Source organism: Talpa europaea (genome assembly GCF_964194135.1).
Source record: "Talpa europaea genome assembly, chromosome: 5".
NCBI classification, from domain to species: Eukaryota; Metazoa; Chordata; class Mammalia; order Eulipotyphla; family Talpidae; genus Talpa; species Talpa europaea.
This window is the reverse complement of record NC_140071.1, coordinates 16,423,999-16,442,398: the sequence shown is the minus strand read 5'-3', so window position 1 is coordinate 16,442,398 and position 18,400 is coordinate 16,423,999. Positions and strand designations below refer to the sequence as shown.

The 18,400-nt window shown below is 41.9% G+C and overlaps 1 protein-coding gene across 1 annotated transcript in view; it reads left to right on the top strand.

The window, feature by feature from the left end:
- Nucleotides 1-18,400, top strand: part of LOC311171245 (A disintegrin and metalloproteinase with thrombospondin motifs 12-like) — a gene marked incomplete at both ends in the record, with an annotated part of 74,663 nt that overhangs the window by 39,043 nt on the left and 17,220 nt on the right. The window contains 4 exons of the mRNA XM_084233896.1: nucleotides 169-413; nucleotides 1,885-2,023; nucleotides 4,628-4,754; nucleotides 8,471-8,681. Coding sequence (XP_084090022.1) covers nucleotides 169-413; nucleotides 1,885-2,023; nucleotides 4,628-4,754; nucleotides 8,471-8,681 — 722 coding nt within the window. The remainder of the gene's footprint in view (nucleotides 1-168; nucleotides 414-1,884; nucleotides 2,024-4,627; nucleotides 4,755-8,470; nucleotides 8,682-18,400) is intronic.

The window sequence follows — 18,400 nt, the reverse complement described above, 5'->3', positions numbered from 1 at the left end:
CTAAAATTCCCTATCATCAGTGCTTCTGCCAATCCCACTTACTACCCACGAGGGACACAGGGCTTTGAATGGTGGAGATGCTGGCAAGAGGGTAAGTGTCAGATCAGAAACAGGGTGTGTTCAGCTATGCTAGTGTGCCTTTTTCATGATCATATCTTCTCTCCTTAGGTTATGTTGACATTGGACTCATACCAAAGGGAGCAAGGGACATACGGGTAATGGAGATTGAGGAAGCTGGAAACTTTTTGGCCATCCGGAGTGAAGACCCAGAAAAGTATTACCTCAATGGAGGATTTATTATCCAATGGAATGGGAACTACAAGCTGGCAGGGACGACCTTTCAGTATGATAGAAAAGGAGAACTGGAGAAACTGATGGCCGCAGGTCCCACCAATGAGTCGGTGTGGATCCAGGTAAAGCAGAGGGGAAGGGAGCTGCAGATATGTACATTAGTTGGCATTTTCTAATTTTCTTTTCCTAGATGTTTGCTAGGAGACATTAATCAAGAACCCTTAAAGCAATTTCTAACAAGGAACAGGAAGGGGAGCACAGTTAGTTTATGCCATTGATCTTTTCTCATCCAAAAATTGCTTAAACCTCCATAATGAAATGCCAGGGGCCTTAAAATCATCCTTCAAGAGGTTTGAGCTTCATTATGATTGACACGGGTTGTTTCTATGAGGATGAGTCCCTCGAGGATAAAAGGACACCATCAGTCTGTGTCACTCAGGGGGAGTTGCCAGGTAGTTTCCAGCAAAGGTGAAGAACTAACATGGTTCTTTCACAAGTCATAATATAGTTGCCTCAGGCTAAAGGTTTGACTTGGTGAAATTCATCCAGAAGAGGGGTTGAATGCAGTATGTGCTCTTCAAAAGTGTCTGTGATTTGTGTTTCATGTTAGCAAAGAATAACTGAAAAAGAATGGATTAATAATGCCAGGAGAGGCATAGCTGCTTGGGGGTGACAGGTAGCTCGGGAGGGGTCAGACCCAATGACACGCAGGTGATAGAGGGAAGCAGAGCCAGAAGATCAGAGCACTCTTGGAAGTCAGAGCTCAAGGCTTGACGACTGCATTCCGAAAGTGTCAGGAGATCTTGCAATTTACCTGCCACGTGGGAAAGGATTTAGAGGTGGGCATCCCCAACCCATGAAGCAGCCCAACTCATAACCTCTAAGTTTAAGATAAATCCATTTTAAATGTCTGCTAAGTAAATTGCTGTAGAAGAGGATGGTCCTAAGAGTAGTATACTTAGGCTAAAACTTTTGACTATTTTTACCCCAGATCTGCTTACTATTCTTTAAAAGAACAAACCAGCATGCAAGCTAGAGAAGAGTATCATAAGGCAACAACAATGGTAAAATTAATGCCTATTGATTACTAGCTACATGCCAAGCACTGTTCTAATCATATCTAATTATTTTACATTCATCATTTGAATTTCACTGAAACCCAACAAATAAAAACCCTATTATTATCCTCACTTTGTAAATGGGGAAACTAAGGTACAAAGAGATTAAGTAACTCACTTATAATTACAAAGTTAGTGAGTACACGAGGGTACAAGGTGATGAATAGTGAGGGGCACATCTCACTATTCCCTCAAAGCAATTTCCAAATGATGAGATCTCTCTGTTTACATGAACTGGAATTCCATGGAAATTCAGCCAGTAATAACAGAACGGAGAAGACTAGATAGCCATCGATACAGATATAGATGTAGAGAAAGGTAGAGTAGGGGCAGGGCTGTCTTCCCTTAATGTCATTTATTCCAGTGCATGCACCATAGTTACTTTCAGGTCACAGATGCTGTGAGGTGTATTTACATGACAGAGCCAGTATAAAGTCATGGCTGAGTTTGACATGACCCCTCTCTTGCTTCTTAGCTTCTATTCCAGGTGACCAACCCTGGCATCAAGTATGAGTACACAGTCCGGAAGGATGGCCTTGACAATGACGTGGAGCAGCTGATGTACTTCTGGCAGTATGGCCGCTGGACGGAGTGCAGTGTGACGTGTGGGACAGGTGAGAAATGGCTGCTGTCACTAGAGCCCTGTGGGCTTCAGAACAGGCTGTAGAGGCAGTGTGAGCCGGTTGTGCACTCTGGATCTGCAGGGCACTGCAAATGGCTCCAGGCTCTCCATAGGGTGTGGGTGTGCTGGTGCTGGTCTAAAGGGAGAGGCAGTTTTTCTTTGCCATCTTTCTGTACTGGTCTTCATGGAAGGTTTTGTTTGAAGAAGGGTTGCATGTCTTCTAAAAAATCCAAAGCAGGAAGACTTAGGAACCATCGTACTGATGGAGGCCGAAGGACCACAAAAGTAGAAAACCCACTCACGTTTGCTGTACATAAGGGCCAAATGCAAAATGAAACCAACTCTCTGCATTCCCAGCCCAGTCTTTTTTTTCTATCTCCAGTTTACCAATTTTTTATTTCTACTGGGAGAGTAGTTTCTTCTCACAAAGTCAAGCTTTGGAGAGATTCCACTGCCAAGTATTAGGTGGGGAGATTCTGCTACCGTAACAAAGAAATAAAAATGTCATGGGTTCAACACTGTGAAGGTTTACAGTTGTCTTTCCTTATCCAGGGTTTCAGTTCCTGCGGCCAACCATGACTTGAAAAATGACATACTGTAAGATGTTTTGAGAGCAAGAAAGATCACCTTCACTTTTTATTACAGTGTATAAAAAGTTATAATTGTTCTGTTTTATCATTATTGTGGTTAATCTCTTACTGTGTCTAGTTGATAAATAACCTTTATCATCAGTATGTATACATAGGGAAAAAGTGCAGTATATTGAGGATTTGCTACTGTCCACAGAGTCAGGCATCTACTGGGGATATTGGAACATATCCCCTGTGGAGAAGGAAGAACTACTGTATTTTTTTAAAAGATTTATTTATTTATGCATACAAGAGCTGGGGTGCAGGCCAGAGATGTGGAATGGGGGTGAGACCCACCAGAAACAGAGTGGGGAGCAGAACAGACAGATGTACTGAAACACACTGCTGAGGGGAGCAGAGGGCGAGTCAGGAGAGGTCTGCTGCACCATGTGGGTTGCTCCCTGGCTAGGGATCAAACTCATTCTTCAGTGGCTGTGGATTGCTTCATAGGTTGCATCTTAACCCCTTGCACCACCAGGGAGGCCTGGAACTACTGTATTTTTAACTCAGTGTGAGTTGACACAAGTTGCCTTCCCCGCTTCATCTTGTAGCTAAGACATCTGAATGTGTGGCTTCCAGTTCGCCCCACCGGGAAGGAGAAATGGGAAAGGCGGGCTGGCTGTTATTAATGCTCTTGGCCTGCAAGTGACATTGTTCACTTTGCTCTCATTCCATTGCTTGCCCTTAGCCCTGTGGGCACTACAGGCTGGGCACTGGACGGGAGCTTATGGACATTTGTAGAGCATAACTGTCTCCGCTATGGTGTTTAATGAACTTACCCACAGCCTGCAAGGGTTGGGGCCGTCTCTTTCAAGTTCTTAGGACTTTTGGGGGTTTTACTAATAGTGTTTTGGGGGCGGTTAATAGTACCGATCTATGAAGAAGCCACTGCCTCTCTTTCTCCTTTTGGATCATGTCTATGTCTGTTCTGGAACTTTCTCGAGTCTCTTATAACTACTACCTGTGCAGTAGGGCAGCTGCAGGGTAGACATGGCTCCCTTTTCCTTCCCCCAAATTAACTAGGGTCATGAAAACAGTGTTTATGATTCTCTTGTTTGTTGTTCAGTCCTTTTATTATAAATGCGTGTAGCTGTGCAATGGGCCATCTGGCATCAGGTACCTGGTGCTTCTCAGGCGTTTGGACTGTATGTCATACTCTGTGCATCCCTCTTGATCTTTCTGTTTTCATTCAGCATTTTGCTTTTGACCTAAGTCCACACTGATGAAGGTAGCTCTAGTACATTCACTTGAAGGGCTCCATGCTACGGCATTGTGTGAGCACACAATTTATTTTACAGTTATTTTACAGTTATTTTACAACCCATTATTTTACAGTTATAGACATTTCTCTGCAGCACAATTGTGAACACCTAATTGGCTTATTACCTATTATTGGAGCTTCTTAATATACACTCACACACACACTAGAAGTAGAATTCCCGCTTCAAGCAGTCAGTGCAGTGTGCATGAGTGAAGTGGGGTTAAAGGGCTGCTGTGGGATATTTCAAACTTTCTAGGGAAGCAGAAATTTTAAAGGGAATCACAGCTGTACTGAACATCACTTGTATATTATGTGAACTACTAGCTCAAGGTATTTCAAAGTTTCAAGATTAGATCTCATTGCATCCCCTTCAAGGACATCCTATCTTTGTGAAACTAGTTTTTCAGTTTCAAGGACCATGTGGTAATAGTCAGTACTATACCTGCCTAAGATGATCAGGATACTGTCGGGAGATATTATAGTTCTTTATAATAAAGACTCTTAAATGATCTTTCACTTCTAGTATCCAATAAGATTTACTGAGTATTTACAATTGCATGAAAAAAGGAAATCTTCTGGAAATAACTTGAATTTGATTTTCATTTGTACTGAATAGCCTTTTCCAGTAAACACTTCCAGACAAGCAGCTAATTTAGTGCTGTAAGAACATATTGGCTGACTGGCATTCTTTCTGCCCAACCTCCAGGTGTCCGCCGCCAGACTGCCCACTGCATAAAGAAAGGCCACGGCATGGTGAAAGCTACATTCTGTGACCCAGAAACACAGCCAAACGGTAGACAGAAGAAGTGCCATGAGAAGGATTGCCCACCCAGGTAGCCATTGATACCAGCTGCAACCCTGTGTCTGCCTAAAATTATGATGTCAGATTTAGTAGGAGTCCATGTTCAGTGATAAGGACTGTGTGGCTTTCCCCAAACATTACCAAATGCCTCCTAGAGACACAGTCAGTCTTCACGGAGGACTCCAGTAATAGAGGTATTCATTTGCTGCTGGCCATATTCATTCAAGATATTGGGATCCTAGTGCGTAGGACCCTCAACTTCGTAGAAATAGATCTACCATATAACCCAGTAATTCCACTCCTCCGAACCTACCAGTGGAAACAAAAACATTAATTTGAAAGGAAACCTTCACCCTTACATTTATTACAACACTATTTACAATAACTAAGATGGAAATGACCTAAATGCCCAAAAGCAGATGACCGAATCAAGAAAATGTGGTAGATATACACAGTGGAATAAGATATTCAAAAGTATAAACATGCCACTCGCAGCAACATGGATGGAGCTGGAAGGGATTATGCTCAGTGAAATAAATCAGAAGGTAAAAGAAAAATAGCAGATGATATCACTTACAGGAGGAATGTAGGGAAACTGAACAAAGGGTCAAAAAAAGAAGACAAAACTTATAGGCAACTATGGATCTGAGGCTTAAATCAGGGAAAGGGGAGGGAAAGGGATCAAAACAAGGGTGGGAAGAGCACCAGGGACCGTGGTGGTGGATCAGAGGTGATGTGCTGGTGAGATATTTACGGGGACTACACCTGAGGGGAGAAATCAAATACTATACAAAAACGAACAACAATGTAAGGAAATAAATAAAAGGAAAAAAAAACACAAGATATTGGGATCCTAGAAGGTACTGGGTTGTTTTTATGAGGGGCTTGTGCTGAAGAGAGAGAGAGATGTGGGGTGGAGGGAGAGAAGGGAAGGGGAAAATGCAGGCAGGCAAGAAGAAAGGAAGGATAAATGAGAAGAAAGAAAGAAATTTTAATTCTGGGGTGTATCAATCTCCAGTGGCCTTAAACGGGTATGTCTGGGCTATAGCAGCTTCCAACATTCATTCCAGTTCTAAGAAGACGCACTAAGGGAGTTCTGTTAAGCAGAATGGGACTAGTTGCTACCATACATCAAACAGGTGAGTCGGGACAGGTCAGCTTAGGTGAGCAATGTTGGTCTCTTACAGGTTCAGTTAGGACCCCCAGGCCAGGCCATCTCTCAGTCAGGTGTATTCTCTTTGAGTGTTGTGGTTTCTGTGGGCAAGAGGTGGGCTGTGAGACAGGACCTCAGACCCCACCTCTGTGGAGGCAGGACAGAGGTACTGTAACCACCTCACTAATCACCTCTAAGCCCTTTGCTGGGAAGGAGTAGGGACTTCTGGGGATGAAGGGCAAGCCCTAGGTTTTGTGTGTAGTGTCGTTTTTATTATACCTTCGAAGGGAAGAGGGGGCCAGGAAAGTGAACCTTTCTTAGAGCTACCAACTGCCTGGTAATCTACAGACTTCATGTGCTGTAGACCATCATATTCCTTCTACCTCAGAGCCAGTGACCCCCTCCCACTACATTCCTTTGCACTCAGTAAGTATCAACCACTACCTCTACACACAGGCTGGGATTCCTCAGAGCCACTCTCTCTAGTGCATTGGCTATTCTCTGAAAACCACAGCTATTTATTTCCTGAATCAAATTTTATCCTTGGAATTCAAGTTCTGTCTTTTATTGTTTGATGTCCTTTGGCCTTAATTTCTCCAGCAACTATTTGTTAAGCGCTTGTTAATTCCTTTAAGAGATACAATGGTATAGGGGGCCTCCCCGGTGGCGCAGTGGTTGAGCGCTGGGTGGCGAAGCTGCCCACAGCCTCTGCAGCTCTGGTTCGATCCCCGGCTGCTCCCCGGCCACCGGAGGAGGGTCCCACATGGTGCGCAGACCTCTCCTGCCGCCCGCTGCTCCCCTCAGCAGTGTACTTCGGTCCTTCTGCCTGCTCTGCTCCCCGCTCTGGCTCGGTGAATTCTCTCACCCTCCCGCGCTTCTGACTGTGCCCAGTGCTTATATAAATAAATAAATAAATCTTAAAAAAAATTTTCTCTTAAAAAAAAAAAAAGAGATACAATGGTATTAATAACCATGTAACAGTTACCTTGTATTTGAGCACTGTGATATTGTGATAGATAAAAATACATATATTTTGTCATGTTCTGGTTCCCAACAGAGCTCCTCAAACCCCTGGACTCTCCAAAGAGTTGTGTCCTTTTGTCTCTTTTTAAATTGAGATAACTTTGGCTTACAACATTATGTGATTCAGAGGGTTAGCCTCTTTGGATGTTTGTTACCACCATACTCACCACCATGGCACCCAGATTCCTCCACCATCATCCGTGGGGTGCCCTCTACACACTATTCTCCACTCTCCCTCTCTTGCTTGCAGCCTCAGTTCTACAGATAGATTTCTAGGGTTTGATTTAGGTTTAGGTTGTATGCGACCCTTTGTTTCATTTCTCTGTATTCCATATGTGAGTGAAATCATCTGGTATTTGTCTTTCTCCTCGAAAACTTTCTTCACTTAATATGATGCAAAGATATTTGGAATAGCACAAATATGTCACTTCCTAAGGGAGCTACAGTCAGGCAGACTATGTGAGATACATGTCCACAGGCAAGGCCGGGCCATAGTCAGAACAGGAACCTCAGCCAGCATCTGGGTCCCTCGCCCAGTGCCCTGCCTCCACATGTTCCCTGCCTCCCTCCGGGCTTTGGGTTAAATTCACATCTCTTCATCTCTCAGTTCTAAGAGCAGCTTCGTTCCAGTGCTTCTTAAACTGAGTACAGAGATGCAGCTTATTGATTATGAGCAAAATTTTGAAATGGATCAATTATGCAGCCCTGCTCATATAATATCGTCTGTAAATAATTATAGATGATAGTTTTGTTTCTTCTTTTCCAGTCTGGATTCCTTTTATTTCCTGTTGTTATCTGATTGCTCTAGCTTAAACCTCTAATGCTAACTTACATAAGGATAATGACAGTGGGCATCCTTGTCATGTTCCTGATCTTAATGGCGAAATTTATTTTTTCACCATTGAGTATTATAGTGGCATTTATTATGTTGAAGTAGTTTCTTCCTATCCCCATCTTTTTTTTTTTTTAAAGTCAAAGTTTTGCCAAGTTGGCTTTTTTTTCCCCCCCAAAGATTTATTTATTTATTTATACAAGCACTGGGTACAGTCAGAAGCGCGGGAGGGTGAGAGAATTCACCAGAGCCAGAGCGGGGAGCAGAGCAGGCAGAAGGACCGAAGTACACTGCTGAGGGGAGCAGCGGGCGGCAGGAGAGGTCTGCGTGCCATGTGGGACCCTCGACCGGCGGCCAGGGATCGAACCGGCGCTGCAGAGGCTGCGGGCAGCTTCGCAACCCAGTGCTCAACCGCTTCGCCACCTGGGAGGCCCACCTATCCCCATCTTGTCAAGAGTTTTTATGATAAATGGATGCTGAAAATTGTTAAATGATCTCTCTGCTCCTGGTGAAACTATTATATGATTTTTATCTTTACTTTTGTTGATGGAATGTATTACACTGAGTGATTTACCTGTGTTAAACCATCTTTGCATCCCTGGGATAAGTTCTACTTGATCATGATGTGTAATCTTTGTGATACATTATGTAATCTGTGCATCAGGTTTCTCTTTCCAGTGGTTGAATTAAATGTTTGTATACTTTTGGACATCTCTCACCTTTCTGTGTGTGTCTGCAGGTGGTGGGCTGGTGAGTGGGAAGCGTGTTCAACAACATGTGGCCCCTATGGAGAGAAGAAACGAATCGTGCTGTGCATCCAGACCATGGGCTCCGATGAGCAGGCCCTCCCGGCTAAAGATTGCCAACACTTGCTAAGGCCCAAGACTCTCATTTCCTGCAACAGAGACATCTTGTGTCCATCAGACTGGACAGTGGGCAATTGGAGTGAGGTGAGCTCAGGGGTTAACAGGGAAGCTGGCTTTATTCAAGCTTTATCAGCACCCCACACCCATTTCTCCTCATTGACTATCCAAGGTGATCCTAAGCAAAATGGCCAATATTTATCACCTCTGGCCTGTTTTTTGCAGCTCATACTACTCAGTATCCTTTCTTATTTCCTCTCCTGACAGATCGTCCTCTCAGTTGTCCAACAGTCAAATGCCTGCTAGGGATGAGCGGGATCCAGCTCTCAGAGGCTCATGATAGTTAATTGATAAATCCTCTGGATTTTTTGCTGATCCATTGTTAAGCTATTGGTAGCAAATCAAGGTTCACCACCCACCCCAACAACTGATTTGCTAAACATTGACCAGTTCTTACGTTTCACTAGAACTGCAATAGTGAACACCAAAGGCATGTCATTTTAGTAGGGGAAGGATGAGGAGTGCATCTGATAAATAGAGAAACTCTCAAATCATCCCTCTGTTCACATGTGTCAGGTCAGGTTTAACCAAGGTTTACGATACTTGCTATTACAGTAACACAAATTCAAATAAATGTTTTATTTTCCCAAAAGCAATGGGATCTAATTCTGAATATAATTAGAAATTAGAGGGCTAGAAGACTATAAAACAAACCAAAAACCGAGGCTTCCATTTTCGTTAGGTCACCGTGGAAACTGGAACTCTCAGGCCTGGTGCTCCAGAGTAAATAGGAGAAGTAAACACCTTTTCCAAGGGCCCTGAAATTTCCAGGGGCCTCAGATCTGCTTTCTCTGCATGTTCTATTCAGTGACCTAAGTAATGGCTAGAAAATAAGTGATCTTTAAAAAAAAAACCAACAAGTCAGATTTTATAGATTGTTAGTGACTTATGAACTTCCTTAGGAAGCCACGTGATTTCCATAATAATGCCATCATTGTCCATTTTAGGAACTTCTTTTCTGACTTCCCTTTGGAGAAATAGAAAACATTTGAGTCAGAAAATGTTTTAGCATTAAGTCATAGAAAATCAATTAGCATTAAGTCTGAAGAATAAGGGATATGATCAACTTGTATAAAACCTTTGTGCTTAAAAAGTGATATTTGTTTATAACTAAATGAGATTTCTTTTCATCATTTTTATAAGTGCTCTGAAAGTATTATCTAAAGAATTCTAAAAATTGTATAAGCGAAGGTACCATCTCTGAAGATAACCATTCAAAAGCAGAAAATGTTAAATTTGAATATAGCTACTTTGATAAGCTTATTCCCAAAACTCTTGTTAGGTTTACTTAACTTCTAATTCTGTGTAGGATGCTCTCTTGGGCAACTGGTTGAAAATGAAAAAGAAATAGGAAGTATGGTCCCTATAGTAAGAATATCCTATTAAATGAGGACATAGGATCAAAATAAGAAAAGACAAAGGTATACATGTAAAGAAAATTCTGCAAGCTAATATAGATGTGTTACTGATATATATGCACATATGCATGCACCAATAGGCCAGAATATTCCCCCTGATGTTCCTGGGAGGGCACAGTGATAGCCTGTAGCTAGCCTGACCTCTTAGTCCACTGTAACCTAGATTGCTGTAAATTACAGTGTTGTCAAAATAAGGCTGAATGGAGGTATTGTAACTGGTCCATTAAATCTGTTTACCAAAAGAGTGTTGGCATCAAAAGCAGTTAATAATTCTTGTCATGAAGAATTTACTAATTGCCAGAACTTTGGTTTTTCAAAAGGCTGTAATTACATATTTGGCTGAGTAGTCATTCTTATTGTGTTCATGTTTATGGGGAGCAAAACGATGTGCCTTTACCAGAAAACAAGAGACCAAAAAGTTGGCCCAATGTGACAAATACTCATGTCTATTGTTCAAAATAGAGGCCATTGCATAGTGGATTGACTACAAACATGGAATCCAGTTTCTAGTTTCCACTTGATGGAGTCAAGAATAAAGATTGAGCTGCTACCTTCATTCAGGAGATGTCAAGAGAGTTGCCTTTAGTTAAATCAACCACAAAATATTCATTGAGTGGTTTTTCCTTTCTTCCCCTGTCTTAGTAATGTCTGTACGCATCAGCCTACTAATGAGCTTTGCTAGAATACGGTGGAATGTCTTTGATGTCCTAACTGTGCCTATATTTTAAGGGTGATTTATAATTTTTGCTACACATAGTATTTAGGATCTGGATTTTGTCTTGAGATCAGCATTAACTGATGCAGGGTAGTGCATGCCAGTGGGGTCACCCTGGATGAGTCTGATGCTAAAGGTAACTGGACCAAGTCTCAGAAGCTCTTAGATTTCTTGTTGCCTGGGCCAACAGGGTGGGAAGGAGAAAAGGCAAGTCCTTGAATTGTCTTCCCTGCCCAGATACCTCTGCTGACCCAAGCAATGAAGGAAAGGTTGGCTTAACTATGTGAGGTGGGCACACTCATCACTAACCCAAGAGGAGTCAGAGAAGGAGTTACAAGAAGTGTGGGTTTTCCTGCCCTTTCTAAGCTCGTGTTCTCTGGATACCCAACCCCAATTCCAACCTTAAGTTTCAACAAAACCTTAGCACACTTGCCCGACCTATTTTTCTGAGCTTGTAGGCTAAAGAAGGTGGACTCTGTTTTTTGGTAAGTGAAGACAAAGTATCAGAGTTTGTGTGGCTCCTATATTTGTGAGGTGACTTGTAAGAGATAACCTCTCTAGTGGCAAAGGGCATGCCTCCAGGGCATAAACCTTGGAGTTCAAATCCTGACTCTATTGCTTATTGGACTTGTAAACCTAATCTCTCTGTAAGTACTATCAGTTTTCTTTTTTTTTTTATTAGATAATAAATTTTATTGTTATATTCCCCATACAATTGCAGCCCCCCCATTCTGACCCCAATCCCTCCCCTCCCGCCCCCGCCCCCCTAAAAGTGTCTCTGGTTCATACTTTTTTGCTGATTTTGATTTTCACTTTCTTATAGTTATTCATTTTCCTGGTCCCTTATTTAAGTTTTCTAGATTCCTGCTATGAGTGAGACCATCCGGTATTTTTCTTTTTCTTTTTGGCTTATTTCGCTGAGCATGATCCCTTCCAGTGCCATCCATGTTGCTGCAAATTGCATGTGTTTATCTTTTTTGAATGCTGAGTAATATTCCATGGTATATATGGACCACATCTTCTTGATCCAGTCATCTATTTTTGGGCATTTGGGTTGTTTCCAAAGCTTAGCTATTGTAAACAGTGCTGCTATAAACATAGGGGTGCAGGTGTTCTTTGGAATTGATGTTTCTGTGTCCTTTGGGTAAATACCTAGGAGTGGAATTGCTGGATCATATGGAAGCTCTATGTTTAGTAGGTCCAGAAATCTCCACACAGCTTTCCACAGTGGTTGGACCAGTTTGCACTCCCACCAACAGTGCAGGAGAGTTCCTTTTTCTCCACACCCTCGACAGCATTTGTTGTTGCTAGTTTTTTTAATATGTGCCATTCTCACTGGTGTAAGATGGTATCTCATGGTAGTTTTGATTTGCATTTCCCTGATGACAAGTGATGTTGAACATTTTTTCATATGCCTGTTGGCCATTTGCATTTCCTCTTCAGAGAAGTTTCTTTTTAGCTCTTCTGCCCATTTTTTGACTGGATTATTTTCTTTGTTGTTGTTGAGTCTCATCAGCTCTTTGCAGATTTTTGTGATCAGTCCTTTATCATTAGTGTTGGGTGCAAAAATGTTCTCCCAGTTGGTGGGGTTTCTCTTTGTTTTTGTTATTGTCTCTTTTGCTGTGCAGAAGCTCTTTAATTTGATGTAGTCCCAGCTGTTTATCTTTGCCTTCACTATCACTGCTTTGGGTGATGTGTCTGTAAAGATGTCTTTGATGTGCAAGTCACGTAGTGTTTCGCCTATATTTCCTTCTATATATTTTATGGTTTCAGGTCTTATGTCTAGTTCTTTAATCCATTTTGAGTTGATTTTTGTGTATGGTGTGAGGTAGTGGTCAAGCTTCATTCTTTTGCATGTAGCGACCCAGTTTTCCCAGCACCATTTATTGAACAAACTTTCTTTGCTCCAATGCATAGTCTTTGCTCCTTTGTCAAAGATTAGTTGACCATAAATCTGTGGGTTTATTTCTGGATTTTCTATTTGATTCCATTGGTCTGTATGTCTGTTCTTATTCCAATACCATGCAGTTTTGATGATTATGGCTTTGTAGTATAGTTTGAAGTCTGGGAGTGTGATGCCTCCATTCCCTTCTTTTTTTTTCAGGAGAGCTTTGGCTATTCGGGGTTTTTTGTGATTCCATATGAATTTCATCAATAATTGTTCTATTTCTTTGAAGAATGACATTGAAATTTTGATTGGAATAGCATTGAATCTGTAGATTGCTTTTGGAAGGATGGCCATTTTAATAATGTTTATTCTTCCAATCCACGAGCAGGGGATGTCTCTCCATTTCTTTGTGTCTTCTTCAATTTCTTTTAACAGTGTTTTATAGTTTTCTTTGTATAGGTCCTTTACCTCTTTTGTTAGATTTATTCCCAAATATTTGATTTTTTTTGTTTCAATAACGAAAGGGATGGTTTTTTTGATTTCTTCTTCTTCAGATTTATTGTTTGTGTATAGGAAGGCTACTGACTTTTGCGTGTTGATTTTGTATCCTGCCACTTTACTGAACTGATTGATGAGTTGAATTAGCTTTTCTGTGGAGTTTTTGGGGTTCTCTATGTATAATATCATATCGTCTGCAAATAGTGATAGTTTGACTTCTTCTTTTCCTATTTGGATTCCTTGGATGTCTTTCTCTTGTCTTATTGCCCTGGCTAGGACTTCCAGTATTATATTGAAAAGCAGTGGTGAGAGTGGACATCCTTGTCTTGTTCCAGATCTTAATGGAATTGCTTTCAGCTTTTCACCATTGAGAATGATACTGGCTGTTGACTTGTCATAGATGGCCTTTATGATGTCAAGGTATGTTCCTTGTATCCCAAGAATTTCAAGGGCTTTTATCATGAATGGGTGTTGCACTTTGTCGAAAGCTTTCTCAGCATCTATTGATATTATCATATGGTTTTTATATTTCTTTTTGTTGATGTGTTGGATAACGTTGATTGATTTTCGGATGTTAAACCATCCTTGTGTCCCTGGAATGAATCCTACTTGGTCGTGGTGAATTATCTTATGGATACATTGTTGGATTCTGATGGCTAAAATTTTATTGAGGATTTTTGCATCAGTGTTCATTAGGGAGATTGGCCTGTAGTTTTCCTTTTTTGTGTTGTCCTTGTTCGGTTTTGGTATTAGTGTAATGTTGGCTTCATAAAACGTGTTTGGTATTGTCCCTTCCTTCTCAATTTTTTGGAAGAGTTTGTGAAGGGTAGGCACTAATTCGTCTCTGAATGTTTGGTAGAATTCATTTGTAAATCCATCAGGTCCTGGGCTTTTGTTTTTGGGGAGGTTTTTGATTACCATTTCAATTTCGCTAATTGTAATTGGTCTGTTTAGGGGTTCTATTTCTTCTTTACCTAGCTTTGGGTGATTGTAGAGTTGTAGGAATTTGTCCATCTCCTCTAGATTGTTAAACTTGTTTCCATATAACTGTTCATAGTAGTTACTGATTATTCTTTTGATTTCTGCTGTGTCCGTTGTGATTTCTCCTCTTTCATTGATGATCCTGTTTATTTGTGCTTTCTCCCTTTTTTCCTTTGTGAGCCTGGCTAGGGGTTTGTCTATTTTATTGATTTTTTCAAAGAACCAGCTCTTGGTTTCATTGATCTTTTGGATTGTTTTTTTAGTTTCAATTTCATTTATTTCTGCTTTGGTTTTTATTATTTCTTTTCTTCTACTGGTTTTGGGGTTTTTTTGTTGTTCTTTTTCTAGATCTTTGAGCTTCGAGATTAGGTTGTTTCTTTGAGTTCTTTCTTGTTTCTTGATCTGAGCTTCTATTGCTATATATTTTCCTCTTATTACTGCTTTTGCTGCATCCCATACATTTAGGATATTGGTGTCCTCCTTGTCGTTCAATTCAAAAAATTTTTTAATTTCTTCTTTGATCTCCTCATTAGTCCAATGGTCTTCCAGTAGTGTGGTTTTTAATCTCCATGAGGTAGGACAGTTCCTTGCCTTCTTTTTATGGTTTATTTCTAGTTTGATGCCTTCGTGGTCAGAAAAGATGGTTGATATGATTTCAATCTTGGTGTATCTGTTGATGTTTGTCTTGTGCCCCAGTATGTCATCAATCCTGGAGAATGATCCGTGTGCGCTTGAGAAAAATGTGTACTCCGTTTTTTTGGGGTTTAGTGTTCTATAGATGTCTGTTAAGCCCAATTGCTCTAGGTCCTTATTTAGAGCTTTGGTTTCTTTACTTATTTTTTGTCTTGTTGATCTATCCATTGTTGATAGTGGTGTGTTGAAGTCTCCACTACGTATGTGTTTTCTCTGATGTGTTTTCAGAGAGGACAACAGTTGTCTGATATATTTTGGTGCTCCTTCGTTTGGTGAGTATATGTTAATGAGTGTTATTTCTTCTTGATGTATTGTCCCCTTGATCATAATGTAGTGACCATTGGGGTCTCTTTTTATCTTTTTGAGTTTGAAATCTGTTTTATCTGATATAAGTATAGCTGTTCCTGCTTTCTTTTTTGGTCCATTTGCTTGTAGGATTGTTTTCCATCCTTTAACTTTGAGCCTATTTTTATCTTTTGTAGCTAAATGTGTTTCCTGGAGACAGCAAAACGTTGGGTTTTGTTTCTTAATCCAGGCTGCAACTCTGTGTCTTTTTATTGAAGAGTTTAGTCCATTTACATTTAGAGTTAATATTGATATGTTAACATCTGTATTTGCCATTGTGTTTGTCTTTCCTTTGATTTTATTTATTTATTCTTTTAATAACTTTTTTTTTTTTTGGCCTTCTTTCATTGTTATTCGTCCCTCTGAGGTTCTGGCTTTAGGACTCCTTGTAGTATTTTTTGGAGTGGGGGTTTAGTTGCAATGAAATTCCGGAGTTTCTGTTTGTCTGGGAAGGTCCATATTCTTTCTTCAAAGAGGAAGGAGAGCTTTGCGGGATAAGAGTATTCTTGGTTGGCATCTGTTTTCTTGGAGTCTGTTGACTATGTCCCTCCACTCTCTCCTTGCCCGTAGTGTTTCTTCGGAGAAGTCTGATGTCAGCCTGATTGGCTTTCCTTTGAATGTTATCTGTTTCTTCCCTCTTGCCAGCTTCATTATTTTTTCCTTGTCCTGGATTCTTGGGAGCTTTACTATTATGTGTCTTGCTGTATTTTTCCTTTCGTCGTGGAAGTTTGGTGTTCTTCTTGCTTCTTGTATATCAATTTTCAGCTCCTTCTTCACATTTGGGAAGTTCTCTTCAATTATCTCTTTGAATATTTTCTCTGTTCCTACTTCTCTCTCCTCTCCTTCTGGTATTCCTATAACTCTTATATTTCCTTTCCTCATGGAGTCAGATAGTTCCCGAAGTCTTTCTTCATTCTTTTTCCTTCGTACTTCTCTTTCCTTTTCTGTTTTGGTTCTTTTTATTCCTGTGTCTTCAAGAGTACTTATTCGTTCTTCCATTTCATCAATTCTGCTTTCATTGCTTTTCCCAGAATTCTTTAGTTCTTCCATTAATTCTTTGATCTCCTGCATTTCTTTTACTTCCCTCTTTAGGGACTCAATTTCATTCTTCTGATCGTTGATTATTTTTCCCTTATCATTGTTTTCCTTTATGACTTCTGTCAGTTTTTTAATCACGGCAATTTTAAATTCTCTTTCTGGAAGGCTCAGAAGTTCTTCCAAGTTACTGTCGTTGCAATCTGGGGTCTGGTTTTCTTTTTGTGGTGTGCTTTTTCTCTGGAGAGTTGCTAGGTTGCGTGTGGTTCTTCTCCTCCCTACTGTCTGTTTTCTAATTTGCTGTATGCGTTGGGACACTGTGTTGTTGGGACTGGCCGGCATCTTGGGTGGGCTTCTCTGCTCCCCTCTGGTTCCTCCAGGAGTCATCTGTCAGTTTCAAGCAGTCTTTACTGGAGAAAGGTCCCTGTTCTAAAATGCCGATGTGGGGACACACTCCTCTGTGCGCCTGGTCTGCCCCGGCGGTGGGTTCCTGCTCCCCCTCTGGGCTTGGACTGCAGGCCAGAGGGGGTCTGGCGTGGGCGAACTTCCCCCGCTCACCTCTGGCTCCTGAGGAATCCTTCTGCAGGTAGTCTTTACTGAAGAAATGTCCCTATTCTATAATGGTGATGTGGGACACACTCCCTGCGCGTCCGGTCTCAGGCACACTCTTCTGCGCGCTTGGTCTGCCCCGGCTGTGGGTGCTCCTCCCCCTGTGGGCTCAGACTACTTGTTCGGAAGGGGCCCGGTGTGGGCTAATTCCCCAGCTGGCCACTAGCTCCTTCAGGAGCCTGTGCTGGCTTCAAGTCGCTAAGTGGCGCCAGAGATCTCTCCTAGAGCCCTTGGGGAGCTGATTTTCCACCCCGAGGGACAGGGAGCAGAGTGGGGATGGTAGGGTACACCTCAACGGCTTTGGGGTGCTGTGTCTGCCTTGTGCCCCACCGTCGTGGGGAACCCACGCCCCTAATTTCGTGCCCCGGGTCTCAGTTCCAAAGCCCTCAGTTCCAGGACGCGGGCTGTAGCCCAGATCAGTGGCGCGGGAATGGCGCCTTTTGAATCCCGCTCCCCTGCCTGGGCGCCTGGTTCCTGCTCACTCAGGGAGGGCCTCCGCGTCTCCCCACAAGCCTAGGTCGCAGGCGCGGGGACCTGGGCAGCTGCGATCCGTTCCGGATCCGCGTTTGCTTTTCAACTGCACTGCTTTTCAGCGCAATCCCTAACCGCGTCTGCTTTTCCATCGCGCTGCTTTCCGCGCAAACTTACCCGTGGCCCGGGGCTGTGTGCTGGTGCTGGTCTCCTCCTGGGCGGGGTCTCTCTTTAATGGCGCCTGGAGCTCACCTCCACGGCGGATCCTGCAGGGTTCTCCACAGCTCCCGTTCACGGGGTGTGGTGGCTGCAATAGTTCCTTTCCACTCCCAGTCCCGCTTGCTGCGTCCTTTGTTCTTGTTGGCCGTTTTGGTTTGTTGTTTTCCTCCTCTCTGCAGGTTGGAGAGTGCCGCCTCTGTGGGCGGGGGAGGGGAGCAGGGTTCTGCGCTTCCCTCCCTTCTAGTCCTCTTTTATGGCCACTTTCTTCTTCAGGTAGTTTGCTGGAGTCACCCGTTTATCTTCCGTGTCCCAGTTCTCACTGGGACCTACCGCTTTTCCTCCCTATTAACTTTTTTTAATGGGAGATCTTACTCGCAGCGTCTCCTCGCCGCCATGTTGCTCCGCCCCCCACTATCAGTTTTCTTATGATTTGTTGTCTCCATTACTAAAATGGGGATATATGTTAGGAGGATTAAATGAGTTAATATTGTTAAATTTCTTGCTAGAACATGCCTGGCATATAGTACAATCTGCTCATATTATCATTTGTTACTTAAGTGAATCGATGTCACTATCTTTCATGAGTGCTTTCCACACTATATAGGTTTATCTTGTTTAACCCTTAAAATAGTTTTATAAAGTTGATATGAGTTCATTAATTCCCCTATTTTTCAACTGAAGAACCTAAAACTTTGGGAGTTAAATCACTTGCCCCAAAACTACCAGCCGCTAAGTGATTAATATTCCCATTTGAATTTCTTTTTTTTTTTTATATATAGAGGCATGTTTTCTTTCTTTCTTTCTTTCTTTCTTTCTTTCTTTCTTTCTTTCTTTCTTTCTTTCTTTCTTTCTTTCTTTCTTTCTTTCTTTCTTT